The sequence below is a fragment of the Myotis nattereri genome (genome assembly GCF_964212035.1).
Source record: "Myotis nattereri genome assembly, chromosome: 3".
Lineage (NCBI taxonomy): Eukaryota > Metazoa > Chordata > Mammalia > Chiroptera > Vespertilionidae > Myotis > Myotis nattereri.
Window position 1 is genome coordinate 174,746,093 of NC_138077.1, and position 26,680 is coordinate 174,772,772.

The window sequence follows — 26,680 nt, forward strand, 5'->3', positions numbered from 1 at the left end:
CACCCAGGGTGTCTGATTCCAAACTGCTGGGGCTTAGATTTCCTCCAAGATAAAAATGCAATAACCAGGTGATTGATGTTTACTTATCTGTATATCTCAAAATATTGGGGCCTTAATGATATTGATCCTGAGATCCTTAACAGAAAAGAGGTTGGCCACTGCTGGTCCACAGTGTTATAAATAAGTTCAGGGACTTTCTGATGATGATCCACATTTATTGGTTCCACATATATAAGCACACTCAGTGTATTGTATAGGATCATTCAATCCTGAAAGGGGTTACAAATGGGGAAAAGAAATGTGTGGGAAATACTTCTCTTTCTTTTCAAGTTAGAAGATTCATTGTTGATATATTGAGGTCTAGAATCTGAGAACTAATGTGTTACAATGAGAAAAAAAAATGGAGACAGAAAGAACTTGTATAAGATGAAGAAAATAAACAGTATCATATGTTTGCTTTGATATTGAGAAATATTTAAAAATGGAAGGGATTAAGGGTAGCTCGGTCACTCCACCATGAACCTCACCTCCCTCATCACCATCACCATCATTATCATCAATGTCATCTTCACTCTGTATAAGAGATAGTATATTACTTCTTCCTTTCCAGCAAACATATCAGATATCTGAGAGAGGCTGGGTACCATACTAAGTACTTTAAATATTATCTCATTTAATCTTTACAGCATTAAAGCATAAATATACTTTCTCCCCTTCAACAGATGCAGAAGCAAAAAATCAGGGTAATTTGTCCAAGGAGCAGGATTTGACCAGGATTCACCTTGTCCTGTCTGATTCCAAAGCCCATGTCCTCCTTACACTCCCTCACTTTATGATGTTAGAATGGTCTTATATAAAGGAAATATATTAGGAAGTGTCCATTACCATGGAACAGTTGTAGGCTCCATGGGTTTAGAGTTGCATGTTCTCTCTTTAGAACATGCAAAATCTGAGGTTTGGCCCCATTTCTGCCCCAAACTACCTGAAAGTTTGAACTGTTCCCTCACATTCACAGTGAGAGAAATGGATTGCAAATGTAGGTCCTTTCTCGATCATTCTAAGTACACATATTCACAGTGCTGCTTCTAAAACAGCAGGTAAAGTGTAACCGCTTCCCAAGACCCTTCATTCCCATCTCTCGGTGGAGACTTAGAAAACCCAGAGCCAGGCTCATTCAGCACCAGCGAGAGGCAGGTCATGTCCAATGTCCCCTCAAGATAGGTTCTCTACACTCAGTAGTAGAGAGCCGATGCCGGCTGTGAGATCACATGACCCTGAGAGCTGACCTCTCTCATTTTCTCTGACCACAGAGAGCTTGGAGGACCCAAACAGGGAAAGAAACACAGGGCAGGAGGAACTTTCTCCTTTCTGAATAAACACATTTCGCAATTCATAGAGGAGTCATGGGCTGCACGTGTAACATCAGGAAACAATTCACAGGATGAGATTTTGACAAGCACAACCCTCAACACTGCTGGGCCTTCATACAACTGTACAAGTGTCAGTTTATTCAGCTTTCTGCAGAAAGTTTAAAATTAGCAGCTGAAGAAATAGGCACACACCCACACAAATAGTGGCATATTCAAATGTGTTTTTCTCCGAACCTTACAAATACCCAGCTGATAGTAGTTGCTCGATAAATTTTTATTCAATGAAAAAACAAATAGTAGAAATTCAACCTTACTGAGTCTATGAATCAATTAAGGGCCTCTTATATAATGGTTTCTACCCCCTCAACATTCACAAGAACACAGCTCATATGAAGGAATATGTTTTAAAACAAAGTTAAAAAGGAAAAATTCAAACGTCATGAACTCTTATTTACCCTATGTGCTATCTCCCTCCCTCTCCTCCATCCACTAACCATCCACCCTTCCATCCAAACATTTATTGAATATCTACTATATTTATATAAAGAAAAGAGACTTTGCAAATGTTATGATTAAGAGTAGGTTATCCTGTAATTTATGAAGCCACAACTGCTTTGAAAACTTTAAAGGGTTATATAGAAGAAAAACACCCCAAGTTCTAGCATTTATGTTATAATTATCTCATACTTTATAGCTATAAAAAGTATTTTATAGCTTGCAAAGCATCCTCAAACACTGCACCCTTCATTTAGCTTTTAGAAAACTCTGTGATATGTATTATTTGATTTCCAGATCACAGTTGAAGAAAGTGAATTTCAGAGAGGTGAAGTAACTTAGTCTAAGTTTATTTAGCTACTTAGAGGCAGAGGTAGGGCTCACCAAGATTTCAGTCTCGTAGTCTGAAGTTTCTCCCCTATGTTTGAAAAATAAAAGTCTGCTGTGAATATGTTGGCATCTTTAAAAATAAAAAACCTCAGACAACTCTGAAGAAAAAAAGGATGAGAAGGATTTTGAACATTACCTAAGACTGTATCAACTTGAGATTCCTGATTGGGCCAATTGGGGAATGAAAAACTGAAAAATCCCATCAAATGAGTTGCTTGACTAAGCTGGCTAAGAGGTTTATGGGGTTCCTGGGGAGGAAGGTCTCTGGAGGCAACACCTTCTTGTATGCAAAACCCGCACCAATAACTGTCAGCTCCTGAAAGGGTAAGAATTATATGGAAGCCATTTTCTCTGCAGAGGACCGAAGACCAGACTATATATGAGAAGACTCGGAATCCTATCTTTGGATGAATATGCATTTCTGTTATACAGAATATAATGTATGGGGTAGCATTATAATGTTGTACTTAAAAACATGGGCTCATTCATCATGTGACTTGGTCAAGTTTCTTGTTTATGCCTCAGCTTCCACATCTGTATAATTTGTAAACTAGTATTCTCCTCATAGAACTGTTATAAGGATCAGATTTGCTAAGACAGGTAAAGCACTTGGACCAGTGCTGCCCCATGGCACACTCTGTGATGATGAAGAAGTTCTGTATCTTCACTGCCCACAGACGTCACCAGGCACACGTGGCCCCGGAGCGCCTGAAATATGGCTAGTGCAACTGAAGGACTGAACTTCCTCTTCTAGTCCATTTTAATTCATTTAACAGTCACAGTGGCTAGTGGATGCTGTATAGGACACTGCAGGTTAGAACACACTAGAACTAAAGGAAGCCTTGCTGTTTTTATTATTGTTTGTTATTATGGTTCTCCTCAGACTTAGGATGGAATCTCATTTACATACCCTGGAGCAAATGCTTTGATCTCCAGAACCTCAATTTCTATATCTGGGGATTCTGGATAACAACACTCACCTTACAAAAATCAATGTGGGGATATTAATGTATGCGGAATAAACCAGTACTCAACAAATGGGAGCTCTTAAGTCTGAGACCTACATAAGTCCGAGACCTACAAGTATAAAGCCTTCTACTTAATTCTGAACGATCCTGGCTCCTCCATGCCCCTGAGCATTTGCTCATGCCGGTCCCTCTGCCGAGAAAAGTCCACACTACACTCCGTGCCCAGCAATCAACCTGGGAAACATGGGCTGCATGTCGAAGACTCAGTCTTTCCATCAGAAGCCTTTCCTGACCATTTCTCCACCCATTCCACCAGGCACCTAGCTAGGGAAAACCCTCAGAGCTCCTTTCCTTTGTACTTACCGCACGACACTGTACAGATGCTATCACTGCAGCTGTAATTTATGTGTTAAATAGCTGTCTCCACCTATTAGACTGGGAGCAAACCGAGGCCAGGGCAGGTCTGGCACCTGCTCACTGATTTTTGTTGTTGTTGAACAAATGAATGAATGTGTGTAGCACAAGACGCTTACTAGTAAAGCACAAGGCATTTTTTACATAAAGGCAGCAGATTTAATCCTGGGGAATGCTCTGTATCTTAAATATGACTTCACAGTGAAACAGACTGGAGAGTTTCAACTGACAACTCGTGGATTAGAGTAAAATGGCTGGAGCTTCCCAATACGACTTGTTTGGAAGCTTCAAAGTCACTGGTAAAGAGTAAAGTCCTGAGGTCCTTGTGATTATTGAAAGGACCTTGTGGCCGACGCTTTGCAAATACTGTGGTATGAAGTTCTTATGCCGATTTTGAGAGACAGTTATTACCACACTGTTTTACTTATAGAGAAAATGAGACCAGAGTGTTTTCAAGTATTTTGTCCCAGGTCCTTGGAGCTAGACTAGGGGAAGAAGGTGTCACATGCAGACCTACCTAACTCAACGTCTCATGGAGCCTACAAAACCTAATTCCTTTCTTTTCAACTACCAATAAGAATTCCAAGCATTCACAGACAGCCCAGCTGAATGTAGATCACTTTCAGGAGTTACTGCTGCCTTGCCAAAAGGCAAGCCCAAAGGGTTCATCTCAAGCCCAACAAATGAGGGGAGTGACACAGCTGAAAAGATTTCCGTGATCCCATTGTTTGACAAAGCATCAACCTGACTTTGAAAAAAATGTGGCTTAGAATTCATCCAATCTCAATCCTAAAGTAGGTTAGCCTTCAAAGAAAATCCTATAGGATTGTCTCAAAGAAATGTTATATCCCTTGACGCTGTCACCATCCACCTCCCCCACATCTCACCCTCCCCAGAGCCAGAAAGATGATAGGAAAGGTCTTTGTCTAAATAAGCTGAGGAAGACTTTTACTAGGTACGTGAACAAGTTAGAGCATAACAGCTAAGAACCAGGGCTCTAGAGTTGGACTGCCTGATTTTAAGTTTGGCAAAATAGGCAAATCATTTAACCTTCCTGCGCCTCAGTCCCCTCATCTATCTAATTGCCATAATGGTAGTATGTAGCTCATAGGGTGCTTACAAAGATTAAGTGAGTAGAACATAGTTTACTCAATATATTTTTCCATTGTTGTTACTACTGACACCTCTCCATCTTTGGTGTTAACAGCAGGGCTTGGCATCACAGTTCAAGCCCTCCCTTTCAGCATGGTGTGTGCCATGCCAGAATTATTTGGTTTACTTAGACTGATTGGGACATTTGTTTTGTCCTTGAGTATACACTGATGACAGAATAATGGGGGATCAAGGGGAGTTAGAAAGAGTGTGCACGGTAGTAATAACAATCCAGGCTAACATTTTAAATATTACTGAGAAGAAACCATGAGCTGTATATATCTCTAAAAGCCACGATAACATATGGTACCCTTCACACTGCAATTCAACTTGGTTATGGCACTTGTCATTTCTGCCTAAAGGCCACACTCTACCATAACTTGCACCAATCAGAAGCCAGCACAAGAGCCTTGTGAGAGCCAGAGAACAAAGACTAGACCCTCCAACAACTGAATCTCACTTCTCTGTTCCTCCCTTCTACCCCAAAAGATAAAATCTCAAAGGTAGGCTAATATGTAATAGCTGGAAAATCTGAGACTTAGGAAACACGAGCAAAATCCACAGTAAAGACAAAGCAAAAACTTGATTTTAGAAATTCCTTTTTTTCCAAACTTCAGCACAGCCTTCAGGTAACTTGGACAGTCTCATCTATGACCTCATAAAAGACAATTTTTTGCTCACAGGCATTAGACATATAAATGGTCAAGTTGAAATCCAATCTAAACGACTAAGCTAACTCACAAAAATTGCTTTCTGAAAAAAAGAAACCGAAATTAAGAGAACTGGCCCAAGTATCACAAATGTAGCTAATGGAATTAATCCTTAAATAGCCCTAAAACTATGAATCTAAATCGCACAGCTGCCTTCTGATATTTTATAAATTAATTAATTCAATAGTTATGTATTGATCCCCAGCTAGAAATCTAAAGATGGAAGATGTTTCCTTTCATTCTACAAGATCCCAAAGTGAAAAGATGTACAGGCAGACGCTCTGGAGATAGCATGGAATAGCCGGTGACTCAGATCTGAATAAGTCTAATGAAAGCAGGGAGCCCTGAGCCCTGGTCTAGCTTAGATGGTCAGGGAGGGCTTCCTGAAGGAGGTGAGGCAGGAGCTATGTCAGTCAGCAGAGTGAGGGGAGAGGGAGGGAAGGCATTGCAGTAAAACAAAGACACAGGAGAAAGATAATCAGATGATGCAAGGCTGCTGGGCTACACAGTATGAAGGAGACAAGCCTTGTCTTCTGAGGAATTTGTGTGGTGGAACTCTGGGTCTGAGGTTAGATCCACCTATATTTGAGTCCCAGCAGCACCTCAAGTGTGCTGTGCAAACTTCCATAAACTAACTCAACTCTTTGCACCTCAATCTGCTCCAGTGTAAGGTGGAAATAATGGCATCTATTCACAGGGTCATTATTCCTGGTTTCCGCACTGTATATCCAGTGTCCCCAGGGCCACCTTCTCCAGTCCTGAGCAAAATGGAATGGTTGGCCACTCTGTAAGGCAAGTAGCCTTGCGCCTGAGAGATAGGAACTGCTAAGTAAATGCTAGTGTCTAGTTTCTCCTGGGAGACACCAGGACAAAGTCACCTTCAGCATCCCTTTCGTGCTCCTAGACAAATGGTCTCATTTATAAAATTATCTGGAGGCTCCTTGAGTCTTGGGGATGGAAACTAGCAGCCTCCATGACCCCCTCAATGGCACAGAGCAGACCAGTGAGATGCTTCAGAAAAATGCCAGGAGGAGGTGGCACTTGCTCAGATAGACTCTTCAGGACACTTCAACTAAGGGAAAAGGCCTGACATTTCAGAGAAAGAGATCTCAGTTGGCATGCTACCTTTCCTCTCTCCCCAGTCTCCGATGCCAGGCTTCCTCCCTCCTCCCTTGGCAGAGTTTCGGTTCCATCAAACCTCCAGAGGTTTTGCTGGGTTAGTTGAACATTGACAGAGTCTTCAAAGCCTGGAATTCACACTGAGAGCCAGAACCAGGCCAAGTTTCTATGGGGCTAGGATTTCCCCGGGGGAGGGTCACAGGCCTCCACCACACCTAGACTGATTAATCTAACCTTGCCCCAAGCTTCAGACAACAGGGAGACAGAAAAGAAAAATAGATCCCTGAGGCTGGATCCTGAATTTACTCCCCGGCCTCCTTCCTGGGAAAGGGAGGGTGGGAGTGTAAGGTGACCCCCACCACCGGGTAAGAGTCAGGCCAGAGAGTCAGAATTCAGTGATATGTAGAGCAGCTGGAGAGAGGAACAAAAACAAAAACCTGAGCAGGATGAAGGGCCCAGGGTTTTACCCCAATGAATGACATGTGGCTGAAATCGTTTCAAGGAGAACAAAGGCTTAGGTAAATAAATAGAGTGCAAGATGAGAGCAAAAATGAATTACAGAAAGTCCCAGGAGGAATGCACTGGCATTTTTCAAAAACTAGAGTTGGAACGACATCTCTGCTTCAGCAGAGCCCAAGATCAAGCCCTCCGCTTCCTCCTTTGCACCTGCTCTTGTCGCCCACTCTCTCAGGACAGCAGCCTGGCCAGGCTTTGCTCTCCTTCCTGTGCCTGTCCCAGGCCCTAGAGGCGGCAGCTAGAAGGTGCTTTCAGGGAGATCTGTCCAGACACCACTACCAACTCACTGCAAGTGAGCCTGAGCTCCTTGAGCCTCAGATAGCACATCTGGAAAGAGAATTGATGATTTCCAAGGGAAAGTGTAAAAATACAATCTCATTTTGAAAGAACAGCGCTAGCTCATGTTAGGCCCCGGATAGTAGTCTCTCCCTGCTCCATTCAGTAGGAATCCATTGGAGATATATTTACTGATGTTTCAGTTCTACATCAGGAATGTGCTCAGCACTCTGGGGGAGGGGAGGTTGGGGGAGAGAGATAAAACTTGAAAATAACATAATCACTGTCCTCAAAATGCTTCTAATCTCCTGGGAGCCAAGGACGCTGGTACACAGAACACTGAGAACGCAGCAACAGAAGCACAAACAGGCCTCTGGAAAGAGGAAGGGATTCCTCGGTGTGGGTCCAGCAGGCTTCCTCACTGGGGCCCTCCTCATCCTATACCTCAGATCCGGGCCCTCCTCCACGCTGGCTGCAGGCACTCCTGGTCCTGCCGCAGCCCATCTGGAAAGGCTTGGGTCTGCTGGACATCCTCACCATCATAACAGCTAACACTTCGGCAGTATTTACAAGTGCCAGACACTGTTCTAAGTACTTTGTGTAAATTAACTTAGCCCTCACAACCACTATTACGATGCCCATCTTGGAGATGAAAAACTGAGACCCAGCAGGTTAAGTAACTGACAACTAATCACACAGAGAGTAGGTGATGGCAGAACAGGAACCCAGGTAGTCAGGCTCTGGAAATCATGCTTTCTTTCCAACCATTAGGTTGTGGGAAGGGTGTTATGGGTAGTCATAGATACACATGCTGTATATCCACATTATTTTTTACTCTTCCTCTGCTCTCTCTCTCTCCTTCTAAATTTTTAAATGATTTTAAAAATAACACTCAGCCCACCACCTCAAAGCACCTCTAGGCAAATATAGAATGTGTTCCAGTCAGTGCTGTCTCCTTGTGAGCCTCTTGGGGTGATAGCTCTCCGGGTCTTCTCCAGCATTGGCCAAGGTGGCAACTGAATGAGGTTACATGAAGTAGCCACCCCTGCCAGGCCTAAACTTCCACTCTGACCTGTTGTGCTGTCACTGGGCATGGTCCCCCAAAGATGGCTAGTCCTTCTCATCATCCCATCCTTCTCACATACTCCCATCTGCTTGCCAACCTTTAGCCTAAATTTTGACAGGCCCACACGTATTCTTTCCCTCTCTTTCTACCCTTTCAATGGGGCTGTGTGGCCTGTCTCAGTCAACTGGGGCTGTTATGACAGAATACTATAAACTGGGTGCCTGAAGACTGGGAGCCACCATGGCCAGTTCTGGTGAGAGCCCTCTTCTTGGTTTATAGACAACTGACTTCTTGCTATGCCTCATAGTAGAGAGAGAAAGAGCAAGCTCTCAAGTCTCTTATTTGAAGGAAACTAATCCCATTCATGAGGACCCCACCCTCAAGACTGAATCATCTCCCAAAAGTCAGACCTCCTAATACCATCACATTGGTGGTTACAATTTCAACATATGAATAGAGGGTCATGGGGACACAAAAACTCAATCCATAAGATGGTCCAAGGAAGAGAAACTCCCTGAATTAACACTATTATTAACAGCAATAAGTGATGATCAAATTTTAGCTGAAGAGGTTGGAATTCTACCTATCATGTTAAGGTACTGTTAACACACACACGTATGCCCTTTTCCAGAAACCATGCTCACCAAAGGAAACCATTATCTGACTTCTAGACTAGAGGATTTGCCTGAATTTTAAATCATTCAGCACGTTTTCTTGGGCCAGCTTCTGACATGCATGTGTATGAGATTCACCATGCTGCTTCTGTTTGAGATGCTACTTTGTGAATACACCAACCATTTACACTTTCATTCTAGTGGAGAAAATACCTATTATGCTGAGGTCAGTTCAAAAGCTACACCTCCACTTCCTTGATGTTCTGGAGTATCACTGGTGGTGTGACCCTGAGCAAGCTGCTGGGATTGATGAGATGATACATTCAAATTGTCCAGTGCATTTCTGTCATGGTGAAATCATGCAATAAATATTAGTATCTTTGTCCTTCCCTTGCTCACTGTTTTGATAGAAACATCTCCTTTTTTCCAAATTCCTAAAGAACTTAGTCCAAAAGTTATATCTATATTTCCTTACATTACTGTCTTCAGCACAGTAACTAGTATAGTGCTTAGCATATTGTTTAAAAACAAAATCATTCACCAATACACATGCTGGGTTCAGTGCTGGGGTCTGAAGTTAAACAGATGAATACCAGATTCCATTGCCCACAAAAAGCTCAGTCTAAGTGGAGGAGACAATAATGCAATCATATATTGAAATATTTAAGTGTTATTGTCTATGTGCTACATTAAATGACAGAGATATGCACATGGGAAGGAATTATTAGGCCGCATGCATTAGGCTGGGCAATAATGTTACACCACAGTAAAGCAGACGATGTATGCACAAGAGCCACATTATTCGGGCATATTTAATATATTTCACAGAATTGAACTGTGTGGAGTTTTCTCTACAACTTTCAGCTGTGAGAGGCCTGACTGTAGAAGGCATGCGAAGTGTTCCCACATATTATTGCTACTCCTGGGAGAGACCCCCCCACTCCCCACACAGGTTCTCACAGTGGTGAGTCACAAGCTGGTACACTTTAACTCTGCAGGCTAAATTCTGCTCAGGAACCTGTAACAATACAGGTCAAAAGCCTAACACCTTTAAACAAATTGTCTAAAGAGCCTTAGTTTTCTCTAGGCCTGAACACTGGATTCAAAGGTCCTCCATATTTTGTTTTATTTTAACCTGTTTAAATTAAATAATCTATGGCTAACTCAACATGGGTTTTAGTGAAGCTTATAATAGTATGAGGGAGAGGACAGGAGTCAGACAGACAAGGCTCTTCTCTTCATTCCATCAGTGGAGGTGGTGAGAATGTATATGCTATAAGCTTGTTGTCCACATCGAGTACTTCCTAGGTAACACTTACTAGTAGGCAATGCCCAGCTCATGATAAGAGCACTTAAGGCTTCTTTTAGGGAGTCAACCCATTCCATATTTGGTCCTCCTCTCTTCCTGCTGCCTTCTGTTTTTCCCAGGATTATTGTCTTTTCCAAAAATCCCTTCCTTCTTATGATGTGCCCAAAGTGGGATGGCTTCAGTTTGTTACTTTTGCTTCCAGTGATGCATTAGGCTTCCTTAGCTCTAGGACCCACTTGTTCATCTTTCTGGCTGTCCAGGGTATCTGTAGACTCTTCCAACACCAAATTTCAAATGAATCAATGTTTTCCTATCTGCCTTCTTCACTGTCCAACTTTCGAGTCTGTACATAGTAATTGGGTACACAAGGGTGTGGATGATCTTAGCCTTGGTCTCTAAGGACACATCTTTGCTCTTGGTGACCTCTCCTAATTCTTCCATTGCTCCGCTTCCAAGTCTCAGCCCTCCCTTTTTTTCTTAGCTACTGTCTCCAACTGAACTGATGACTGAACCAAGGCAAGCAAAATCTTGAAAAATGTCAATGTCTTAATTGTTTATGTTAAGGTTGTGTATTTCTTCTGTAGTCATGATTTTTATCTTCTTGATATTCAAATGTATTTATATATACATGCATGCATTTATACATACAATGTACATAAAGGTATGTACACATGTTTACATGAGAGTTTATGACCTCCCACAGCAGGATGGAAACTCCACGAGAGTAGGAAATTGTACTTGTTCACTATATCCAACACCTCTATGACAATGCCTGTCACACAACTGTAAAATAACGGAAAAGATCTTTTCATTTCTCTTTCTATCATTCATAATGTAAATCTATTGAGATGACATTAATCATAACTATACATACACAACACAACACTGTCTCACATTATTCTAAGTATTTTACAGATATACACTTGATTATTCTTAAAGAACTCTGTGGGGCATGTACTATTATTGTTCTCATTTCATCAATGGGGAAACTGAGGCACAGAGTGTAAGATGACTTCCCAAATGGAATCAGGATTTGAATGAGTTACATGTTCTTAAATATTGTGCTATGTTTCCTTAAGAGATTTCATTTTCATTGTCTTTAGAAGCCAAATTCTCCCATCAAAGTCACAGGATAGTGTATGATGAGGATTAGAGTTACGGAAAGTTGGGGTGAGGTCTGCTGCTGAATGTTATAATTGAAGACTAGTGCAATTTTTCTGTATTCCAATATTTTTTTCTTCTTAGTTTGTCCTAACATCTACAGTGGCTGCAGGGTGGTATGAGGAAATGCCTAGATCCCAGAATAGTAAAAGAAAAAAAAGTATTTCTCTTTGCTCTTTATGACTTACCTGAATGCACAGTTAGGAGAAAAATGGAAAAAAAGGAAATTAACCAGGCCTATGGAGAGATGATAAGGAAGCAGCCAACGGTTCAGACAGGAGGCTGTCCCCAGGGGTGATAACTGGAGATGTGCATTTTCCCACCAACAGCTGCTGACATGCAAGCCCAAAGTAAACAGTAGTGCTTGGGATATTAACTGGATGCTGTGTGTCTGTGCCATGAGAAACAGTGGACCTCTGGGTAAGCCTACTCTTGTAAGCAGTGACGTAAGCGCAATATTAGACTCGGGGCCCCCCAAAAAACACTTTTCCTGTAGTCTTACCTTTTGAACTTGGAGTGGGAAGTCTTCCTAACAGGTGGTTGGCAGTATGGGAACCTGGGGCTGGGTTAGTCTTTTTGTTTTCATTCCCAAGTTCAGTGAAGGAAAATAGCAGCTCATCTTTTCAGTCATATGTAAATACATGAGAGAAAAAGTAGAACTTTCTGGCTAAAAATTCCCTTTAAATATTAGATATGTTATTGAAGCTGATGAGCTGTCAGAGATTTGCTTGAAATCAGGGCTTCTGGGCACAGAACTACCACTGCTCCACTGACTTGGTGGCACCTGTTTCATGGTTTGACACAAAAGCTGAACCAAAGCACATGTGAAGTCATGGGAGAGACACACAGATCAAGGTTTGAATTTTTTTTTTAATATGTAGTATGTTTATTGATTTCAGAGAGAAAGGGAGAGGGAGATAGAGGTAGAAACATCAATGATGAGAGAGAATCACTGATCAGCTGCCTTCTGTACCCCCTATATCTGGCATTGAGCCCACAACCGGGCATATGCCCTGACCAGGGATTGAACTGTGACCTCCTGGTTCATAGGTCAACACTCAACCACTGAGCCACACAGCAGGGCTAGGGTTTGAGTCTTGATCCAACCCGTCCTGATCCTGTAACTTTGGGCAAATCCCCTTACCTCCTGGGTATATTTTTATCTCCTGTAATGAGATAAAAATGGCTTTAAAATAGCCAATCTCCACACAGATGTGATTAATATCAACATCAATCAACAAAATTAATATCAACTTTGATATGACTGATCTCCCTACTACACAGTCAAATAATAGCTAGCCTGGCTTCAAAAGCCTGATTTTATTTCACACGACCCATAGAGCCCAGACTCCTGGGATGATTCCCTGTTTCTAATCTGGAGACAGTGCCGCATAATGGGGGTGGACCCTGGCCGATGTGTGGGGACGCCCAGTTTCTAACCTCAGTTCTGACTGGGGTAACTTGAATGACTCACTGCTTTTCTAGGACTCAGTTTTCTCATCTGCAAACTGAAGAATCTGGTACAGAAAACCTTTGAGCGACCTTTTAGCTCTAAGGCCTATGATCCCTCATTATTCAAACAGACGCATGGGTGTCAACTACAGATGTTACCAGTCCAGGGAAGGCTCACAATAGTACTTCCTGAGTTGTGTGGCACAAAATTTAGACATGAGTAGGACAGAGAGAGCTGGCTGTAGTTCCAAGGCCCCAGATTCTTCCCAACTTTCTGACCACAGAGTAAAAACAGGTCTCCTGGCTAAGGCCAAGTCCTCACAGTCCAGAGAAGCACAGACCTCTGGGAGAAGCTGGGGGCCTGGGAACAGGAAACCTAAGCTATCCTTCCCACAGGCCTCCCCGCTGCCCCTCGCCACAGCTCATGCAGCTGCTCAGGCCTCAGGCAGCGGCGGTGCTCGTTAAACTAAACCTCAACTTAAAAGGATAAACTCAAAATCGCATTAACCAAGTCCTCCTCCCCTCTGAGCCGCATCCAGGAACTCCCAGAACTGCCCTGGCTCTGTCTGCTTGGGCACTGACACTGCTTCTCTCCTTCCAGCTTCCCCCATACAGCTTTATCTGCTCCTCTAATCCTCTCCATTCCCTACAGACCATCTGCCTCTTTGGATCCACCTTCTCTGTCTTGTTGGATAGGCTCCCTCCAGTCCCCAGCTTCTGGCCTGAGTCTGGCCTGGCTCCTTCTCAGCATGGCTCTGGTTTGGTCTGATTTCTCAGACGGGAAGTTGCACAGCCCTATTGCTTCTGACCTGTGTGCCTGATTCCAATGTGTCCCACAGGCAAGTTGTTCTACCTTGTAACTAGACTCCTCGCTGGGGGAGGTGCCTAGAAATCTGTATTTTTTTAAAGGCTACCTCACCCAAATTTAGCAGTCCTACTTTCTGAGTCTTTGAAATCCTCTAACCTTTATTATCTTAATGAATTCTCTGATTTCCTGAGGACTGACCCTGGTTCTATGATGGATGAGGAGCACTCAGAGGTGAACACGACTTGGTGGGAAAACTGAAACAGGTGCAAAGTGCTGCAGACACAGTGTAGGGAGGGACTCATTCTTCCTAAGTGTGGGGCTTAGTTGGGAGAAGTTTCCACACTGTAAGTGACATTTAGTGTGAGTGCTGATGCATGAGTAGAACTGTCTATGTGGGGAGAGAAAGGGAGGCTGCCCTAAATCTCTGTTCTGAGCAGAGTGGGGATTTTGTGTGATGTGTTCAAAGGACACGTGGTCTAGTGTGGATTGACTCTTAGAAGGCATATGAGGTGGGAATCACCCTGCACTCCCCATTCCACAGTCTTCACTCTACTTTTTTATCTCACAATTCTTTTTACTAAAGAGTTAATGTCATAAAATATATGTTGACAAAGTACTAACACATTAGCAGAACCCTTCTTTTGGGCTGCTTTTTGGCTTCTACAAAAAATCAACTGAATTGACGCAGGGAAATGACATCAATGGAGATGTTTCAGTTGAGTAGGGTTTCTCATCCTCAGCTCTACTACATGGGAGGCTACACAATTCTTTGTTGAGGGCTGTCCTGAGCACTGAAGGATGTTTAGCAGCATCCCTGGCCTCTACCCACCACGTGTCAGAACCATCCCCCCTTTCCCCAGGCGTGACAATAAAAGAATGTCTCCAGACATAGCCAATTTCTCCTGGGAGTAGAGGTGGGGGGTTAAAATCAGCCCTGATTGAGAATCACTAGTATAGAGGAAAAAACTAGTATCTGGAGTCAGACTCAAGATCAAATCTTGGCAAACACTGGTTATGCGATTATGGAATGATTCACATTGTAATAGAAAAGCTTTCTTCCACATGGCACAGGGATGAAAAGTGTGAGCTCTGGAATCAAAATGGGTTTAAATCATGACCCTGTACCTACTGTGTGAATATGGGCAAGGTAAGCTGTCTCTGTGAGCATCACTGTCTCATCTGAAAAAGGGAACAAAAGAATAGTACACATAAAGTAGCACTGAGAATCAGTGTTGCTTCTAGAACACTGCTGACAGTGAGACAGGAAATTGGCATGTCTTATTGTTCACTGGATTATGTTTTGCTTTAGGGGGGCATGAACCTGAAGCTCTTTTTGCAAGACTGGATAACCCAATTCGTCTGCAACTAAAAAAAAGGTGGTGGTGGTGGTGGGAAACAATGAAAGAAATTCTACATCTTCATTTTGGTTTGACTCTGCAACTGAGATAAGCAATGTAAGCCAATCCAACATCTGGCCCAGATAAGCAACTTAAGTCAATTCAACATCTGGCCAAGAATTCAGTATCTGGAACCAAAGAGTGATGCAAAACCTAGGCACAAAGTTTGCTCTTGACCAATTCCTGCTAATGTGATAGAAGCACAAAGGACACCGATTTCTAGACATTTGGAGTGGATCCGGGAGTGCTCAAAGCACATGGTTTTGCTTCCTGGAGCATTGAGCCAGGTATATAGGGACAACTGCCTCTGTAATGAGAGGGAACTGAGTTCTCAGTTGTAATATCATTCCCTAATGGAGGGAATGCCATTCACTCATTGGCTGAATTTGCACGAGTTAAGGGTCCTCCATGTGCAAAGGATTGGGCTGGATGCTGTGATATAAGGATGAAATGACACAGTGCTTTCTCTCAAAGAGTTTGCAAACTGGTAGATGAGGCAAGGTTGCACACACAAAACAGTATAATATGTACAGTAATGGAGGCAAATCCGAGACACAGGTGGAGCAAACAAGAAGGAGTACATAAGTCAGCTTGGGGAGCCAGGGAAGGCTCCCAGAGGAGATAACACCAGATTAAAGATTTCACAGATAATCAGTTTGTCTGATCGATAAAAACAACTGAGAGGAGAGGGGCCTGAAACAGAAATCAGGTTGTTACTGCCTTTCGGGACAGCTCGGGTACTGGAGCCAAGGACAGACCTGGAACAAAGTTAACACTATTTATGTGAGTTAGAAAAATAGCAGCAGCAGGAGCCCTGGCCAGAACCACCCCCACAAAGAGCACAGAAAGCTACTCCTATCTTCTGGCTGTCTGCTGGAGAGCTCGCTAACCAGCACCTTAAGAACAAAATGTTCTTTTATCTTTGGTTTGTATTCCCACAGAGTCCTTCCTCTTCTTTTTCCAGAGCTGGAAAAAGCATGAGCTGAGTTTTACTTATTTCTTTGATCTTGATCCTTGAGTCCCTGGCTTCCCTTGAGAATGAGAGTCCAGGAGGATTTCTCCAAAGCAGAGCACTGGCCCCTCCTACTAATCAGAATGTGGGACGCAAGGGAGGCCAGGCCAGGTCAGGGACCCTCACTGCCAGGGGTTGTCTGTGCGAGGCCTGGATGGCATCCAATTCCGACTTCCAAAGCTGGACTCTCACCCTGACACTCAGCGATCTCTTAGCACAGAGCCCATTGAACTGTTCTTGACATTGTTTCTGCCCTCAAAACATATAGCATCTTAAAGCAGCGAGCCCTGGGTCCTGCTACAGAGAGCCCGGGAAGGAACCCTAGGGTTCAGGGAAGGCAGAGGGAATCAAAGCCAGAGGTTCTTTCCCAATTGCCTCTCCAAAAGAGGAGAGTTCTCCAGGGTGGTAATTCCGAGAAGTTCCACTTACAAAGTTCCTCCTCGGTGCAGGCATTGTGGTTCTGGAGTAAGAAAACCAAAGAGACATCTCAGTATTCTATGCCTACTATGTGCCAGATGCTATGCCAGCTGCTTTACCTACTTACATCATGGGTTCTATAACAACCCTGTGAGGGGCCACTGCTATCTTTTTTTTTATTCTCCCTCCCAGGTCTCCTCTCTTCCCCAGACATGAAATCCTGCGGTGGCTGTTAGGTGAAGGGGAGAGGTAGAGGTACAAGGAGAGTAAGAGGATAAAGCTCGGTCACAATAGTTAATGAGGTCTTCACTCTGATATTTTTTCATAGGTTTTTAGAGAGAGAGAAAGGGAGGGGAGAGGAGGGAGGGGAGAGAGAAAGAGAGAGAGAGAGGGAAATATTGATCTGAGAGAGACACATCGACTGGTTGCCTCCTCTAAGTGCCTTGACCTGGGTGTGAATACGCAAGCAAGGTACTTGGCCTTTGCTGGGAATCAAACCCATGACCCTTCAGTCCAAGGGCTGATGCTCTAACCACTGAGCAAAAGGGGTCAGGGTCTCTTATTGCAGAAGAGGAAACAGAAGTGTGAAGAGGGATGGTATCTGGCCCAAGGTACACAGGTAGGGAGAATAAGAATTTACATCCAAATATTCACTCTCCATATTCAGAGCTTTCATCACATCTCAAACTTTTACTATTGAGCTAGGAACATGAAGGCCAAGAGGGAACAACCAGAATTTTTTCTCCAAAAAGAGTGGGGCTTTGTCTGCTATGTTCACAGCTGATAATCCCTAGTGCCCAGAGCACCAACAGACAGGTGTGCAGGCACTCAATCTATACCTGTAGTCACTACATGATTAGAAGGTAGACAATCTTTTCAAGACTTTCAGGCCTCAGTTCTCCGCATCCTGGTGGGGGTGAAGGTGGAGTAGCAAACAAGAGTGAATGTTCCCTCCCAGGTCTCCTCTCTTCCCCAGACATGTAATCCTGCAGTGGCTGTTAGGTGAAGGGAAGAGGTGGAGGTACAAGGAAGGGTAAGAGGATAAAACTCGGTCACAATGGTTAACAAGGTCTTTACTCTCCCATAGTCCCTGGGAATCCCTTTCCTGTGTCCTTCCCAGCCACTGCTGGCCCCTAAGTGCAGCCTTTTAAGAATCCAAAGTCCTTCTACCTTTCCAGTTAAACAACTTATTTTTGGAAAATATGAGGGAAACTCATCTACTTAAGAGTATTTGTATTTTAAAGGGAACAAAAGTCCTCAGCCAAAACTTCTAAGGGTAAAATTTCTTTCACTGGCTTGGGACAAGAGTAGGGACATTTAATGGTGTGGGTTCCTCCCAGTCCAATTCACCCAACACTCTCTGAGTATCTACTCTACAAGTTCCAGGTGCCATAGAGGAAGCGGTTTTCCCTCCTGGAGGGCACAGTGAGTCCTCGGCAGAAGCAAAAAGGTGTATTGGTTCATCCCATAGGGAGGTCTGGGAAACGGACAGGGAAATCGAGTCCTGAAGCTCCCCAAGGCGTAGCCTCTCTCTTCCAGCCAAGGGCTTGTCCACTGTTGGGGGTGGATGATTGAGACTGTGACCCCAGGGATAAGTGGAAAAGCATGATGGAGAAGGCTTCCCTGGCCTCAGTCATGATGGGATGTGAGGCTTACCAGGAGCCAGGAACCTACCTAGACCCCAAGTTTTCTGTGCCTGTCCTTAAAAACCAAAGTCATGACATTTCAATCAAAAGCACATACTGTTGCCCTGGCAGGTGTTGCTCAGTGGTTAAGCATCGACCTATGAACCAGGAGGTCATGGTTTGATCCCTGGTCAGGGCACATGCCCAGGTTTCTAGCTCGATCCCCAGTAGGGGGCATGCAGGAGGCAGCCAATCAATGGTTCTGTCTCATCATTGGTATTTCTATCTCTCTCTCTCTTCTTCTCTGGATTCAAAAAAATATTTTTTTTAAAAACAAACAAACAAACAAAAGCACATACTGTTTATACTGAAAAGGAAGAGAAGCATCCTTGCCTGCAATCACTGCAATCACCATTCAACCAACCCACCTGTACTACTTGTTGTTCACTATGCCGCAGGCACTATGCTAGATCCTAAACCAGTGGTTCGCAACCTTCTGGCCCTTTAAATGCATTTCCTCATGTTGTGACCCAACCATAAAATTATTTTCATTGCTACTTCATAACTGTAATGTTGATACTGTTATGAATCATAATGCAAATATCTATAAATATCTGATATGCAGGACGGTCTTAGGCGACCCCTGTGAAAGGGTCGTTCGACTGCCAAAGGGGTCGCGACCCACAGGTTGAGAACCGCTGCACCTAAACACACAGAGATGAGTAAGATAGACACGGTCAAGGATCAATGAGAGCTTTCCTACTCTGAGAGTCCATGGACTGTGCAGACGGCGGGATATGGCTTAATAATCTGTTACATAAAGAACCAGATTAACTTTCATTCTACAAGTCAAGGTCATTTCAAGTTACTTTTGCCTTCATGTGACTATTCATTTAATAAATTTATTAAGCACCTATAGGAATCAGACACAGGGCTCTGCACAGAATGAATAATATAATCCCCTGTCCTCAAGGAGCTCCTAGCCTGGTGGAAAAGACAAGCAAATAAAGAGGTAATTACAACACAATGTGACCATTACTTCAGTAGGGGTGGGGAAGAGCACTGAGAGAAGTACAACTTGGAGAATTTCTACATAAATCTGTCCCATGGAAGGCTATGCAGAGGAGCAAGCATACGATATGGTCTTCAAGTTAGAGCAGGAGTTAGCCATGGGGAGAAGTGAAGGACCAAACATCCTGGGAAGAGAAATACACGTGCAAAGACAGAGGTGTAATGCTCAGACAGCATTTTGGGAACACAATTCTAGGTAAGTATTTAAAAGATAACTCTTAGCCATAATATGAAATATAGACTAGAATATCTTTCAATGTTTTTTTGACTATGACCCATGGTGAGAAATTCATTTTCAGTTATGGCCCAGTACACACATGCACAGAGACATAAAATGGAAACCTAAGTTCACCACACAAAGCTTGCTCTGTGAGATGCACTCTGACATTTTCTACTCTGGCCTGTTCTATTCTGAGCGTTCAATGGTCATGATCTACTAAAGTGATCTCATGAGGTTTGAACCATAATTAGAAAAAAAGAACACTGCTAGAAAGAAGAACTAAAACAAATAAAAAGATGTGGCTATAGTTAAAGTGAGAGTTATTGAGAATCTGAACAACCCTCAGGAACCACCCCCCAAAATGCAATAAGGATAAAGAAGAAGATAGACTTATCACATTTCACTGTAATTCTTATCTCATTTTCTGCCTTGCCATTGAATTTGGGAGAAGAGACCTTGATTTTATTTTAAAGTCATTGTCCCCTAGCACCACGATTGAGACATAGTAAGTATTTAATGGGTCTTTGAAATAAGAATACATAATACATGGATGTTAGGTTTGAGAGTTATTTAGGAGATGAAATCACGACTACACTCAAGTAACTAGATAAAGAATATAAACCAAATAAATTATGAAAATAAATCAATTAGACTTGTAAGAGTTATGTAGCACCTTTAGAAGAAACAGCACAGGTAGGTAAACCATCATCAGACATGCTAATGGAAGTGAGCATATCTTTTTCAAATTTTTAGTAAACCAAAGAACCATCCACATGTTGACTCAGATCATTTTTTTTCTATTATTCTGTATGGAAAGATTAATAAAATTATAAATAAATTTTGTATTTAATAAGTTCTATAATTCTATCCTAATGCCTAACTGTGAAAAGACTTTATATTGCTACATCTTGAATCACCAGGCCTTGATGCTTTACAAACAGGAAAGGAGTGTCTTAGGTTCTGGGGAATAATCCATGTGCAGACAGCGTTGGTAGTGGCCATGGAGTGAGGGATGATTACCTAGTCCTCCAGCATGGGCATCAATAAGGGAGGCTGACACTGCGATGCCAGCAGGAAGACCAAGGTCTCTGGCCGCCTCTGGGGTAAGCCCATTTCCAAGAGAAGCTCCAGGAGGCAGCACTTGGTTTCCTGGGGAGACAGGAGAAAAAACAAACACCTGTCAGTTTGAAAAACACAACAGCAGACAAAGGGTTTTCTTAAGTGAACCCTCTGTTCCCTCCCCTTTCCTCTGCATTTCTTCAACTTCAGGAAGACAGAAACCATGTAGCCACAAACAGTCCCTTTGCTCACTGGGTGACAGGTATATGTTCTGGGTTCTTATGGATCATGCTCTGGGGTGCTTTACAAAGCCAGGAGCTCAAATCCATCTTTCAAACTGGAGAAAACTCCCCTTAATAGTAAATTCCAGAAGATATATATGCAGTGACCTCTTGAAGACTAGATCAAAATGGTCAAACTGTTCCTCCTAACAGAGCAGCTCTACACACACACATGCACAGACACACATACACATGCACACATACACACAAGCACACATTCACACAGCCATACACGGGCCCTGATGAACATAGATTCCTCAGAAAGTTGGGAAAATTTACTCATGTAGTTGCTTCCTGTCAGAGGAAAAGGAAAAGAATAATTCTGCTCCAATAAAGAATTTCTTAAGTTTCTCTCAGGAAAAAAAAGCAAAAAAAAAAAAAAAAAGCCCAGTCTAAACTTTACAAGGTGGAGACTTGCACAACCATGGAATATAATTTGAATAGTGTTCTTTGGAGTTGTGCAATGCAGCGACCCTGATATTTCAAGTGACCTTGAATTCCTGCAGTCAGTCAGGCCTTCAGTCAGTCAGGATTTATTGATTGCCTTGCTTTGTGTGGGCGCTGTGGCACCGTAAAAGGCAGTCCTTGCCCCCAACCTAGTTAGGGAGTTGAGATCAGGACACAGAACCATGTAAGTCAGAACAGGACAATGAGACCCTTCTGTTCCCAGGTGTTTAGGAGAGGCTCAGTGTGCCCTCTTCCCACCGCTGTGGAATTTATCAGTAATTCTGCAGTGCAAGGAGGGGTGGGGGTACACATGCATATATGCTAAGATCCCTCTAAGCTCCAAGATCCTATTATTCTGAATGTGTGGTCAGCAACTCACTTGGTGCTAAGACACCGTCCACGAGAGCTCCAGGGATGGCAGAGGTGCCCTCTGACTTCTGAGGGTGGAACTGAGGATGGGGTAAGAGGGAGGCAGAGGGAAGATGGCTCCCCAACCTCCTCTAATTGGAAACAAAGCACCTCCACAACACATCTCCATCCATTTTAGGTAATGAGTTTCTTTCAAAAATGTTTAGCTCAGAAAAGAAAGAGGAAGAAGATTGAAACCACTGCCATGCTTCCAAAGCATCATTATGCAATACTAGTAATGGAAGCCACTAGGTGTACGTGGATGGAGCACTGGAAATGCAGCTGGAGTAACTGTGAAGCCAGACTTTTCACTTAATTCATTCCCCTTCAACTTGAAAAAACGATACACAATTCAGTTACTAAAAAGTTTCAAGTACATTTGGCACAACTTGGGTGTGCAAATCTACTTTTCACTGTTAATTAAAGAAACCTAAATAAAGAATTTTACAGTGGAAATTTAGTGTCTGAACTGAGATGTAGCCAGTGGAAAATGTACACCAGGTGTCAAAGACAGTACAGAAAAGTAAATGTAAAGTATCTCATTCATAAATTTATACCATTATGTTGAAGTACTTTTGATTTGTTAGGTTATATAATATGTCTTAAAATTCATTTCACCTATTTCTTTTTACTTTAATGTGGGTACTAGAATACTTTAGGTGTCACTCATATTGCATTTCTACTGGATTTCTAAGGTTGAGATGCTCAGATGTCGAGGTGGCAGCAAGAAGGACCTCTAGTCTCATGCTTTGGATGCCCAGACAGGCAGAAACCCGGAAGAGAGCTGTGCACAATTTGGCTCTGGACACCACCTTAATTATGTCACTGTGTTTCATATACAGCACAAAACAGGCAGCCTTCCCATTTACTGAGCACCTCTGTGCCAGGGACTGTGCTAAGAACACAGCATGCGTTTCCTCACCTCATTGTCACAATAACCACATGTGAAGGGGATGAGCACTGTCCCCACTGCCCAGATGGACGGGGAAGGTCATGCTTATCCAGGGAAAGTGAGTTTCCCCTCGTCACACAGGCCACGGATTGCATTCTGACTACGTCATACCAAACCTGTATACTTTCTTATTCATCACTTTGCATTTTGGTGCAGCTATTTAAAAAAAAAAAAGTTTTTTTGAGTGAATGAAGATATCAAGAGAAGTATTTTTGGAAGAAACATGTTTAAAAAGTAGCACCATTTAGATATGCCCACCAGAGGCACACCTCACTTAGTTGTGCTTCACTTGATTGCGCTTCACAGATGTTGCATTTTTTACAAATTGGAGGTTAGACCCCCCCACCAGCAAAAGGATTATGCCTCGCCTTATTTTGATACTTGCTTTATTGTGGAGGTCTGGAACCGAACCTGCACTGTCTCTGAGATATGCCTGTACATTCAGATTTTTAAAATATATTTTATTGATTTTTTTTTACAGCGAGAAAGAGAGAGGGATAGAGAGTTAGAAACATCGATGAAAGAGAAACATCGATCAGCTGCCTGCTGCACACTCCCTACTGGGGCTGTGCCTGCAACCAAGGTACATACCCTTGACCAGAATCGAACCTGAGACCCTTGAGTTCAGAGGCTGACACTCTACCCATTGAGCCAAACCAGTTAGGGCCAGATTTTTTTAAGTGTTCATTTTCATAGGAAGGTCTAACTGAGAATTCTATTCCACCTTGATCCCCAATCTTAACAAACATAAAAGGTGTAATTTTCATTAAAAAAAAAAAAGTTTCCAGACAGGAGGAGGATGACTAGGGTGGGATACTCTTCTGAGTGCCCTGAGCAGTAATTTAGAAAGAAGCCTTGGTTGGTGAGGTGCAGAGAGAGCCCTGGGTGTGCAGTCAGGAGCTCTGGGTTCTACTCTTATGCTGAAGAACCACAGGTAGATTTCTCAGGCGAGGTAGCATCTTGAGCAAAGGCCAAGAAAGAGGGGAGACTGCAACAAGGGCTGGGAAAGATGGAACCTACACTGGGGTGGGAATTGGCAGGGAGTGGTGGAGACAGATGAGGTTGGAGAGGGAAGTGAGGACAGTGCTACACTGTCATGCAAGTTAAGGTGCCTGAACTTAATCAGGAAGTCCATGGTGAGGGTGAGTTTGGAAGGAGTGCTAAGCCCGGGAGTGAGATGATGGGATTTGTGTATTTTTAAAGACCCCTCTAGTAACATGGCAGCAGAGGACGGAAGGGGGTAAGCGACCACGATCGTGAAGCTATTTTGGTAACCAAAGAGAAAAGTCGAGGGCCTTCCTTAAGGTATTGGCAAGTGAGAGCAGAAGTGGAGGCAGATGAGAGATTTTGTGGAGCAAGAAAAGCAGCTCCTGGTGGTGGCTTGGATGGGGGGTATGGTAGATGTCACCACCTGGACTCCATGAAGGATGAAGGCAGTGAGGTTGGCAGATGGCCTCCAGCTGCCAGCTCCTTCAGGCCACTTGGAGGAGGGGATGTTTCCCTGGCGACTCAGCAGAGTGGGAAGGGAAGGGCTCTGAAGGGCACCACTTGCTCCAGGGCTCTCGGCTGGGCTGGCCAAGGAGCTGGGGGGCTGTATCATGGCTCCACTCCTCCCTCTGCCCAATCCTGCTCACAGCCCCTTCCTTGCACAGGTGGCCACCCCTAATAAATATTCTGTGCCCCCAAATCTGCCACAGCCTGTCCCTCCAGAGAACCCAACCCAGGGCGGTGAGCCAGGCCTCCTCCTCAGTCCAGTGGTCTCGGAATTAAAAGAAATAGGCACCGGGAGTCCATCCCTCCTTGGAACTGGAACCTCAGCCTTCAGGAACCCTCTACCTGGACCCTAAGCAGGAAGACACTGTTTCTCTAGACACCAAAAGGAAACAGCTCGTCATAACACAGGGTGATAGAAACGGGAGGGGCTCTGGGAGAAATCACCTACCAGATCACACTGTGAGTTCATCCGCCAAGAGGTGCTGAGGGGACTAGGAGAGCTGTCAGAGGCAAGTGCCGTGCGCCTTGATAACTCTTCCCGAAATAATCTCCTCTCACCATAAAATGAGATTATTCACAGCACTGGTTTCCCCAGAGTTAACCAGGGCCTCACAGCCTCTGCATTTGCAGTTTCTTCCAGTCTTCATTCAAGCATTCATGCATGCATTGTAACAAACACCACATAACAATGATAACAAGGATATTGCCCATATATCTTCACTCACCTATGCCCAGATCTAGGTGTGGGGCATAAATGCAAGGGGCGCCTCTGACCTCAAATGACTCCCACCGTGTTCTGTGCAAACCGAGGCTCTCAGGCCGATGTATAAAATGCTTTAAAGGTGGAATGTATGGGGTGCTCCTGGAGCATCAAGCTGGGGGTGGGGGTGGGGAGGTTGGCCTTGGAAGTACAGGAAATTGGGATGAAGGTGACATTTGAGCCTGGTCTGGAAAGACAGGTGGCAGATTGCTGGTTTCAGACTATAATGCGCAGGGGAAATGGATGCCATTAGAGCTAAGATTGGGTTCAGTGTACAGAGCCCCCAGGGACACAGCATTCAGCATGTTAGCAAAAAAGACACGAGGGAGGAGCAGAGCAGTTCAGCAGCCTGAACAAGAGAGGCAGCAGGGGATCTCAGGCAGGGAGGCCAAGGAGCTCTGACCAAGGCGGCGAGGCCCTGCCAGAGACAGCTTCCAGCACTCGGTTTGCTTTTTAAGAAGTTAAACCTGCAGCATGGAGAAAAGCTAGAATGGGAAATAGATTTTTTTAAAAAACAATCAAGCCAACTGAAAAATGCAGGCTGCAAAACATTATGTAGAGTGCAACTTAATTTTTTAAGAATAACAAAGAAGGTAGATAGACTATTTGTAAAAATACATCCCTAATGGGGGGGAAATAGAGAGAGAAAGACTTTCTCTGGAGAAATTGTGCATAATTATTTTGGGGGGGGGGGCTTTTAACTTTAATCGATAACTTTTAATTGTACTACCTTGACCCTATACTTCTTGTGTAATTTTTTAAAAGCTGCTTTCTCCCTTAAGTATGATCAGGGTAAATAAATTATTTTTTAAGTATGTTTTTATTGATTTTCAAGAGGAAGGGAGTGGGTTTGAGAGAGAGAAACATTGAAAAGAAAGACGCATTGGTTGGCTGCCTCCTGCACACCCCCTACTGGGGATTGAGCCCACAACCCAGGCATGTGCCCAGACCTGGAATCAAATCAGGGATCTCTTGGTTCATGGGTCAACACTCAATCACTGAGCTACACCAGCTGGGCAGGGTAAATAAATTAGACACACTTTTTCAGCAGAATACTACATAGACATTAAAATGAAAGAGGAAGAATTAAGGTATGGTTTTGGAAGGAAGTCCAGGATAAATTAAGTGAAAATGGCAAGATGCAGAATAGTACTCAGCGTATGAGAAGCCATTTGTGTATGACCTTGGGTTTCTTTTGTGATCAAAGTTAAAAGCAAAACTGAATTGAGGCGAGCACTGTGCACCTTTTTTCACACCCTACACCTCAGCCTAAAGGCAGGCAAGAGGCCTGGACGCTTCCCGTACTTTCTTGACCCTGCTGGCTTCTGTCCCTGGGAACACACTCGCACCTCGGGCTGTAACACAGCAATTGCTCCGAGGGCTCTTGGGCTCCTGTCCACTGATTTCCCATTCAGATGGGCGGGTTTGGTGTGAGCGGTCAAATGCTGTAGCCTACAATTAACTGGTGGTTGCAGTCCCTCTTCACGGGCGGGGGCTACTATTACACCAAATCTTCCCCTACCAGTTTTTCAATTATCTATGACTAATGAGCACTTTGGGAACAGTTTCAGACACACACATAATCCTCTTTCCTGATGTCAGCAGCAGAAATTAATGACTATGTGGATTGCTGGGAGACAGAAAATGCATTATAATGGTCAACAGAGCTGTTATCCTCTCCAGGAAGGGGGAGCGGGGGCGGGGTGTTGTATTAACT

At 43.6% G+C, this 26,680-nt stretch overlaps 1 protein-coding gene across 8 annotated transcripts in view; it reads right to left on the reverse strand.

The window, feature by feature from the left end:
- Positions 1-26,680, reverse strand: part of FGGY (FGGY carbohydrate kinase domain containing) — a 412,099-nt gene that overhangs the window by 178,951 nt on the left and 206,468 nt on the right. For all 8 annotated transcript variants that reach the window (XM_081087572.1, XM_081087570.1, XM_081087567.1 and 5 more), the window contains one exon: positions 20,583-20,711. In XM_081087572.1, coding sequence (XP_080943698.1) covers positions 20,583-20,711 — 129 coding nt within the window. The remainder of the gene's footprint in view (positions 1-20,582; positions 20,712-26,680) is intronic.